At 40.2% G+C, this 10,323-nt stretch overlaps 2 protein-coding genes across 2 annotated transcripts in view; one reads left to right on the top strand and one right to left on the bottom strand.

Moving 5' to 3' along the window:
* LOC104777679 (protein DETOXIFICATION 33-like) overlaps positions 1-2,031 on the bottom strand; it is a gene marked incomplete in the record, with an annotated part of 5,170 nt that extends 3,139 nt beyond the window's left edge. Inside the window, 2 exon segments of the mRNA XM_019243873.1 lie at positions 295-488; positions 1,585-2,031. Of these exon segments, the coding sequence (XP_019099418.1) occupies positions 295-488; positions 1,585-1,857 (467 nt within the window).
* Positions 9,167-10,265, top strand: LOC104779182. The gene is made up of 2 exons (XM_010503560.1): positions 9,167-10,157; positions 10,246-10,265. Exons 1-2 carry the CDS (start codon positions 9,167-9,169, stop codon positions 10,263-10,265), a joined length of 1,011 nt encoding a protein of 336 aa, XP_010501862.1.

The raw sequence follows: 10,323 nt of genomic DNA, 5'->3' as shown, positions 1-10,323 counted from the left end.
CCACCACGAGGTATTGAGAGTGATGGCTGCACCTACAAGTCCCCACTTAAAGTAAAGGATTAAGAGCCAGCTAAAAACTGCGTGTATAACCAAAACCACTCCAGAGATCCAAGCCATCACAAGAACTTTCCTCTGTGACTGCAAAAATTTCTGTATCGGGAAGTTGGCTGCATACGCAAATAGTTGTGGAATCATCCACAGTGCGAATTTCCCTGTAAAGTTTTAAAGCATCTAGAAACTGTGAACTTCCAACTCAAAACCAATTGGCCTAAAGTAATAAAAAAAATGATACCGGCGGCATTAGAGATCTTAGGAGCCTCGCCGAAGAAGGAAAGAATAGGAGGAGCCCAAATGTAGACGGGAAGCAAACACAAAGCAGTGGTAAAGAGAATGACCCAAGAACGCTGCATGTATATTCCCATCATCCTAATCTGTCCCGCGCCATATGCTTGTCCACACAATGTCTCCAACGCACTCCCCATCCCTAACTGCAACCAGTTTCCATCACCACAATATTAAATTTGCTAGTATTGGTTGATCTCTTAGATTTTACCATAAGAAAACTTAAAGTGATTAGGGCGGGAATGATAAAAATACTGTGACATTGCAACTGGTTCATGACAAGCAACTTATCGCTCATATTTTAATTTTTGTCTTTCATCTTCTACTCTTTCAAAATGTTTTATAACTAAACAGAATTTATATTTATGTTAATTGGATACAGACCAAGTCTCTAAAACATGCCCTTTCTATTTTAGATATACTAAAAAGTTGGGGAACTAAAAACAGTTGAACTTTCAATATGAATTTTTTTTAACTATCTGTAAGTTTTTACTTTTTAATACTTTCCTGAAACACGTTAAGTCTCACTGCTATCTTTTGTAAACTAAACTTGAAAAGTACCAATCTTATTTGCTAAATGTAGACGAAAATAAATAAGTACATATTATTGAGTAAGCTCTATTAATTCACAGATTTTGGTATTTTTATTATATTATTTTTGGTGATAGGCTGGAAAACACAAAGTTGAAGAATAAAGAAACCAAAAAAACATGTGGTAACAAGGAGTGAAGTGTGTCTAGTGGAGAGGATAAGAAAAAGGGATGGTCCAAGGCTCCAACCTCGGCACAAGTTTCCACTTTCCAGTTACAATCATGTTTTCTTGTTTCGCTATCCAAAGTTCCAAACATATTTTACAAATAGATTTGAATAAAAAAAAGTATATATTCATAAAATTTCTATGGAAGTGGGTGTACTTTCAAAATATCGTAAGAGTAAAAAGTCAGTTTTAGTAAAATTAAGGAACTCCTATTTTCCAAATTTACCCTTCCTGTAATTAAGTTTAACCTAAACTTATCTTTTTTGTCACCAAACTAACTAAGCCCTTACAATCAGAAAAAAATATATATTTAACAAAATTAAGAAACTATTTAAAATGTATGGGAAGATCTACTTTGATATTAACGAATAGAATAAAAGAAGCTAATCCACTAAAATATCGATTTTAGATTGTGTGGCCTTTATTGGAACAGAATATAAATTACCAAGAACAAAAAGACACGTATGAAGGGTTACGTAACATACCATGACACCAAAGGCAAGACCGGAGATGACAGAGTTCTCAACTGAAACGGCGGCGAGCTCGAGTTCGCCGAGACGACCTGAGAAAGTCTGAGTGAGTGCGCCGAGAGAGTATTGACTGATGGCTGTAAAGATCGCCGGCCCCGCTAGCTCCCAAAGCCGCTTGGACTCTTCGCCGAACTCTTTGGCCCATACTTTAGACGCCGGTTTGGTTCCGTTAATTTCCGGCGGATCACGAGGGTCAAGCAACGGCAAAGTGTTGTCCTTTCCAACCATGGTCGTACGTGAGAAGCTCCGTCTTTAATTCTCTTCTTCCTATAGCTTTCTCTTGCTTTCTGATTTGCATTAAATAGCAAGGATGCAGACAGGGGTAGGTACCAAAAATGTCCGAATAGGATAAAAAAGTGTCTGACATGAGATCTGTCAACAAAAGGAAAAAAATAAACCGCCACAAATGACTGAACGAAGGAAATAAAAAGGAAGCAATGATTTCTAATAAGTTATTCAATTTTGTTTGGGCCGAGTGACGCTATAGGTTGTTTAAGAAGTTTGGCCCGAAACTATACGTCAGCACGTCTAGTAGTCAAGAAGTACGTGAATTGGGGTTGAAGTAAAGAAAAAGGGATGTGGTAATGTGAATAAGCAAGGTACGTAGGTCACACTTAAGTTTCTTGTAAAAGGATTTAACCGACTCGTACAAGTAATTCGTATTATTGTAGCATAGTAGAAAAAAATTAGACAGCTCTGTTTAGTTGATACTGAAGTTTATGGACCAATTAAGACGTAACAGCTCCTTATAAATACTTCTACCATAGTTATAAATAATCAGACAGCTCTGTTTAGTCATAAATTTGGCGCAAAGAGTGACAATAGCAATAGGGTCTTTTGGTCAACTTACCCCCAATCGCGTTGATGTATGTGGATCAAGAGACGTGATCCACATACATAAACGTCACCTTTTGATAATACAACATCCGGGGCTCATTTTCTTATTACGAATCTATAAATCTAAATGTTTCTCGTACATATTGAATAACTCTCTATTTCTACGTACGATTGTGAAAAGAACTAAACAGCCTCTATTAAAAATAAAACCGGAGAATCAAGTGTGGAATATAACTTTACTCTTTGGCTCGTTTCCTCGGGATTTAAGCTTGTTAACGTCTAGACATCTTTTCCTCAACCGAATCGTTTTTGGTGTAACCTGACCACATTAAACCAATAACAGTAAATGCATAGGAAGGCGGAAACAAAATGTTCCTCATGGATTAGCTAAGATATTGAATCTGTGATGAACAATGTACCTCAATAAGTTCATCTGAGGCAACGTATCCTATATCTTCCTCAAGTGTCATCAGAATAGAAAAGAATTCAAAAGTTAAAACTACAAAGGGTACGAAATTTTATTAGCAATGAGAATCATTTCATTTGAGAGGTTTAATTTGTAATTTCATTAGCCTGTACTCATTGTATGTCATTTATATTAATTTACATGTAGGTGTTTCCTCTTAAAGCCTCAAGAGGAGATGGAAAGACATATAACAGATTTGATCAAACAGGTCCTTCTGTTTCTTCCATTTGCCTTCTTCTTGTTTGTCATTATTGACATAATTTGGATTTCGCAGAGCCTAGAACATGTAACAGGAGGAGAGTTTAAAATGTTTATGGATCTCCTAACAAGTTCGAGTATTTTTTTGGTGGCAAAGCTCCTCAAGAAAGATTGCAAGAACTTGTGGAAGTCTACATTATTTAGTTTTGCAGTTTTCCTCTTAATACCGCTTTTAAATAAACAATTTTTCAAATGGAAAAAGTAAAAATTCACAGGTATATTATATCTTAAGGGGTGTCAAAATGGGTAGAAACCCATGGGTTTACCCTGTTTTGTCTATTATTTTAATGGGTATGGGTTAAGTTTTTATACCCATATAAATAAATGGGTATTGATGGGTTCGTCCAATGGGTTTGTGGGTTTAACGGGGTAAACTCATTAGGGTTATGGATTATCCATGGGTTAATGAAAAAAACAAAAATAATATATATATAATATAATGACTTTGTATTTTGGTTTTAAAGATTTTTGCCTTTAAGATTTTAGGATGCTTTTTCTATTTTAATATCTGATATTATTTTCTTAAGCTTGAAAACTTTCGTTAGTTTTATAATTCTATTTTATATAATATGTTATGGATTTTATATTAATTATTTTATTTTATTTTATTTATATATGGGTAACTCATATAACCCATTTAGCCATTGGGTTTTATATTATTGGATTTGGGTATATAAATTCAACTCATTATAATAAATGGGTTGGGTTGAACCCGTCCACGAAAGTCTCGAACCCACGTGGGCATGGGTCGGGTTTACCCATTTTAACACCCCTATATATCTTCAAAATAAACATCCGAAGCGATGTGATAAAATATGTCATACTCTCTCTCTCGCGACAGTTGCATCGATTCGTCGCGTCTTTTCTCACTTATGAGCGTTGATCGCCGGTTACCGGCGGTTTTTTCAGGGGATGATAACGGTAAAACGGTTACAACTTCCATAACCGTCTTTTACCCAAACCTATTTAAACCCTGCGTTGTTCTCTGGATCCGTCAGGTTGATCAGAGTGAAAATTACTCTTTTCCTTTGTTCTTATTGATCATGGCGGACAAGATCCGGCGACAAATGCAAGAAATTGCCCTAGGAATCGAAGATGATGCGATCACCCTCCCTGTTGATTTGTGTGAAGAAGCGATCCAAGAGACTTGCTTCAGTCTAATTGTGAAGCCAGTCAACCTTCGCAAGCAAAATCTCCGTACAATGCTGAGCACATTACCACGGCTGTGGGGCGTCCCTGATGAAGTTTCAGGACGGATAATGGAAAACAAGAAAATTCAATTCTTGTTTCACTCGGAGGAATCCATGGCTGCAGTTCTCCGGCGAGGCCCTTGGTCGTTTAACGATTGGATGTGTGTGACCCAAAGATGGAACCCAGCGATTGCGGAGGATGGGATTCATTCAATCCCGTTCTGGATCCAGATTAGAGGAATTCCTACTCATTATCTCACCCTATGTATGGTGACTTTTATTGGCGAAACACTAGGCCAATTCATGGAAACTGACTACGGCGGAGATGCGGCTGTGATGGTGGACTATGTTCGTATACGCCTCATGTGGAATGTTGATACCCCTCTGCGGTTCCAGAGACAATTCCAGTTTGGGGATAGGACCTGTGTTCTGAAGTTTCGGTATGAAAAACTCCGAAACTTTTGTTCTATCTGCGGTCTAATGACTCATGATGCATCTGATTGTCCGAATGGGAATAACCCTCCTCCGCCACCACCACCGGAGGATGATGATGATGACATTGACTACAATCCTGATGGCCCTGCAGACAATCCTGAAATGCAACAACCTGCACCGTTTCGACAGACTACACAAGACAAGCCTGAAGATGGGAATCCGAATGCACCTAAGAAGAGGGAAACAGAGGCCTCAACTTCTGCAAACTACGTTACTTGGCCTCTACTTTGCTGTGATATGCGACACGCTTATGCTACAGATGATACTCAACAATGCTTTTCTAAGCGTAACATTCGTCAGTCAGAAGTGTATGAGGTTCGCAACTTGTTTCAACCACAGGAGACATCCGCACAAGCAACACAAGGACTAGGGAGAGTGACTCCGATTAACCCAACAACTAACAGTGATGGTACAGTGGGCCATAAGCCACCGGAGGCGCCATGAATACAGCGTTTTGGAACTGTCGGGGCTTGAAAGGGTCCCTGGTAGTTCGACGCCTAAAGGGAATAAAGTCTACGTATTCCCCAGACTTACTCTTTCTAGTCGAGACCAAGAATCCCGATGATGTTGTTCGGGATGTTGCTGTTCAATTGGGTTATGATAATGTTAAGTGTGTTTCTCCGTTGGGGACANGAAAACAAGAAAATTCAATTCTTGTTTCACTCGGAGGAATCCATGGCTGCAGTTCTCCGGCGAGGCCCTTGGTCGTTTAACGATTGGATGTGTGTGACCCAAAGATGGAACCCAGCGATTGCGGAGGATGGGATTCATTCAATCCCGTTCTGGATCCAGATTAGAGGAATTCCTACTCATTATCTCACCCTATGTATGGTGACTTTTATTGGCGAAACACTAGGCCAATTCATGGAAACTGACTACGGCGGAGATGCGGCTGTGATGGTGGACTATGTTCGTATACGCCTCATGTGGAATGTTGATACCCCTCTGCGGTTCCAGAGACAATTCCAGTTTGGGGATAGGACCTGTGTTCTGAAGTTTCGGTATGAAAAACTCCGAAACTTTTGTTCTATCTGCGGTCTAATGACTCATGATGCATCTGATTGTCCGAATGGGAATAACCCTCCTCCGCCACCACCACCGGAGGATGATGATGATGACATTGACTACAATCCTGATGGCCCTGCAGACAATCCTGAAATGCAACAACCTGCACCGTTTCGACAGACTACACAAGACAAGCCTGAAGATGGGAATCCGAATGCACCTAAGAAGAGGGAAACAGAGGCCTCAACTTCTGCAAACTACGTTACTTGGCCTCTACTTTGCTGTGATATGCGACACGCTTATGCTACAGATGATACTCAACAATGCTTTTCTAAGCGTAACATTCGTCAGTCAGAAGTGTATGAGGTTCGCAACTTGTTTCAACCACAGGAGACATCCGCACAAGCAACACAAGGACTAGGGAGAGTGACTCCGATTAACCCAACAACTAACAGTGATGGTACAGTGGGCCATAAGCCACCGGAGGCGCCATGAATACAGCGTTTTGGAACTGTCGGGGCTTGAAAGGGTCCCTGGTAGTTCGACGCCTAAAGGGAATAAAGTCTACGTATTCCCCAGACTTACTCTTTCTAGTCGAGACCAAGAATCCCGATGATGTTGTTCGGGATGTTGCTGTTCAATTGGGTTATGATAATGTTAAGTGTGTTTCTCCGTTGGGGACAGGGGTGGTTTAGCTTTACTTTGGAAGAACTCTGTTTCAGTTTGTTTCTATGATGCAAACGACCGACTAATCGATTGCAAAATCAATAATAAAGAAGTTTCTTTCTACTTCTCTTGTGTTTATGGCCATCCGACTCGCAAACTAAGACATATATTATGGGAACGCTTACAAAGAATTTCTGTTACTAGACATGGAGAATGGTTAATGTGTGGAGAATTCAATGAAATATTACACTCCAATGAAAAACGTGGAGGCCCTGTTTGTGAAAATTGGAGTCTTGTAGATTTTCAGAACATGGTAAAGGCGTGCAAAGTTTCTGATCTTCCCTTCAAAGGAAACAATATGACTTGGTCTGGTAAAAGACGTAAACACACAGTCCAGTGTTAGCTAGATCGTGCAATGGCAAATGATCAGTGGAAGGCAACTTACCATGCTTCTGAAGTTATCTATCTCGAAATGATAGAATCTGATCACCGCCCTGCTATCATCAAAATAAAGCGTACTACAGACAGTGGGTTCAAGCCATTTCAATTTGATACAAGACTATGTCAACATCCAGACTTCGAAAATGTTGTTAAGGAGAGCTGGAATGGATTGACTTCGTATGATATCACTCTGTATGAGCGCATTCAGAATTGTCGACGAGAAATTTCTGCTTGGAAACGAACTCATGGTACCAACTCTGCTCTTCGTATTAAAGAGCTCACCCAGGAAATTGGCGATGCTCACACAGATGCATCAGTTTCAACAGCTCAACTTCATGAACTCCGCAGATCTTTGACCAAGGCATATAAAGATGAGGAAAAATATTGGCATTTAAAAAGCCGTAACTTATGGTTGAACCATGGAGATCGCAATACAAGGTTCTTTCACGCCTCAACGAAAAACAGAATAGCAAGGAATCGACTTACTTCAATACAAGACTCCAATGGGATACAGGTTTACGGTAATAAGGATATTGCCTCAGAAGCAACTGGTTATTTTCAGGATTTATTCACCAGTCAAAGTCAGACTCTCAATCCCCATGTCCTCCGTAATATACATCGTGTAGTCACGAATGAAATGAATGAAGGCTTAACAAAGGAGATATCTATCTTGGAGATTTAAACTGCGTTGTTTTCCATTGGTAAAACAAAGGCTCCCGGACCGGATGGATTTAATGCGGCTTTTTACCAACAATTTTGGGAGACTGTCGGACCATCAATCTTACTAGCAGTGAAATCTTTCTTTGAAACTGGAGTAATTCAGGAGAAGTGGAACCATACTAATTTGTGCCTTATTCCAAAGGTGACTGAACCAAAGACAATGAAAGACTTACGGCCCATCAGTCTCTGCAATGTCACTTATAAGATCGTCTCAAAGATCCTTACGAAACGCTTAAAGGCAGTACTACCAGTTGTTGTCTCTGAAAGTCAGGTTGCTTTTATCCCTGGTCGCTACATAACTGATAACATTATGATCGCCCATGAGATATTACACTCTTTGAAAGTTCGGAAACGCTGTGCGAATTCATATATGGCGGTTAAAACAGACATAAGCAAAGCTTATGATCGGATTGAATGGCGGTTTCTTGAAGATGTTATGGTTAAGAAAGGATTCGCTTCTACTTGGATCAAATGGATAATGAACTGTGTACAGTCGGTAACTTTTTCAGTACTCGTTAATGGTAGTCCATACGGATTTTTCTCTCCAAGTCGAGGTTTACGTCAAGGTGATCCATTATCACCGGCTCTGTTTATACTGTGTGCTGATGTACTAAGCTCTCTAATGAGTGAGGCAATGCGAGAAGGTCGTATCCAGGGTATTCAAATCAGTAATGGGGGACCTAGAGTTTCACATCTATTGTTTGCTGATGACTCTCTTTTCTTCATTAAAGCGGACCACAAAAATAGTTCTAATCTTCTGGAAATATTCAAAGAGTATGGAGAAGCTTCAGGTCAGATCATCAATTTCGACAAATCGTCGATTACCTTTGGGAACAGAGTTTATCAACATACTCGAGAGAGCATCAAACAGAAACTGCATATCCCAAATGTTGGAGGAGGTGGCAAATATCTAGGATTACCAGAGCAATTTGGCAGGAAAAAGAAAGAGATGTTGCAATATATTCACACACAAGTAACAAGAAAGACTGGTGGATGGCAAACCAAGTTCTTATTACCTGCAGGCAAAGAAACTCTTATTAAGGCTGTACCATATGCAATGCCAGTATTTTCAATGAATTGTTTCCAACTACCCTTAGAATTATGCTCAGAACTGGATAGTCTAGTAGCAAACTTCTAGTGGGGCTCAACAAAAGATAAAAGGAAGATCTCGTGGGTGGCTTGGAAAAAACTTCTCTCAACAAAGAAAGATGGTGGACTAGGATTTCGTGACTTTCATCTATTCAATCAAGCACTTCTGGCTAATCATATTTGGAAAATCATCAAGAGACCGGAGAGCTTGCTATACCGTCTTCTCAAGGCTAGATACTTTCGGGACACAGACATTTTTAATGCTTCAAAGGGTCATAAGCCTTCTTATGGATAGAATTCCCTCCGTTTTGGGTGTGAGTTACTAGCCACAAGAATCCAATATACCATCGGTAATGGTCAAAGAACAAGGATGGGTGTCGACCCCTGGTTACCAACCTCGCCCCCACGCCCTCCGACTGTCCTCAATGAGCATAGTTCTGAGCTACCAGTGCAACTACTGATAGATCAACACACCAAACAATGGGACGAGATTAAGCTAGCCGCATATATTGATCCGAGTGATCATTATCTTATACGGAAGATATATCTCCCTCAGACTGATGAGTCAGACAATTATCTCTGGAATCTCACAACGGATGGTCAGTACAAAGTGAAATCTGGTTATTGGCAGGCCCTAACTATGACAAGAACTGAAGATACACCTCAAGCTCCACTAGCTACTACGCCAGATATTGCTGCTAACATCTGGAAATTGGATATTAGTCCAAAACTTAAGCATTTTCTTTGGAGAATGGCTTCAAGAGCTTTAGGCGTTGCTGATAACCTAAGACGCAGAAACATTCATGTCATCCCGTACTGCTCCATCTGCTGTACGGAACTGGAAACGAGTGAACACCTATTCTTCTCATGCACTAATTCTATTGCGATCTGGAGAACACTAGGAATCTCTACCACAATGCTATCAGATCCGGCTATTGCAGTAGATAACAAACTCAGGTACCTCTTCAACATCCATCAGGACCATAGCCTCCCTCAAATTAGTAGTTATGCTCCGTTCTGGTTGTTGTGGTACTTATGGAAGAGTCGTAACAATCTGGTTTTCAACCACAAAATGATGGACCAAAACGTCATCAGCACGCAAATACTTTCTGATGTAGAGGAATGGATTACCAATACGTCTCCACAATCAGACGAAGGACATGAGGTTCACAGAGCCAGATCACAAGGTACAAAATGGACTCCACCAGACCAAAGATGGGTTAAATGTAACTATGATGCCTCCCACCATGACGGAGATCGCAATTCAGGTCTTGGATGGATCCTCCGTACTACAACTGGTGCTTTTCTTGAAGCAGGAATGGGAAAATTCCAAGGACGAGCTACCATTGAAGAATCTGAATGTACATCACTCATATGGGCAATTCAATCATCATGGGGGTTAGGATATCGTGTTGTAGACTTCGAAGGTGACAACTCCACCATTACCAGATTACTCAATAATAAGATGACAAATCCTCGCTTACAACACTATCTGAATACTATTATGGCGTGGTGCTCAAGATTTAC

The sequence above is a fragment of the Camelina sativa genome, chromosome 3 (assembly GCF_000633955.1).
Source record: "Camelina sativa cultivar DH55 chromosome 3, Cs, whole genome shotgun sequence".
NCBI lineage: Eukaryota > Viridiplantae > Streptophyta > Magnoliopsida > Brassicales > Brassicaceae > Camelina > Camelina sativa.
Note: the sequence above shows the minus strand (reverse complement) of the source record. Positions and strands in the feature narration are given on the sequence as shown.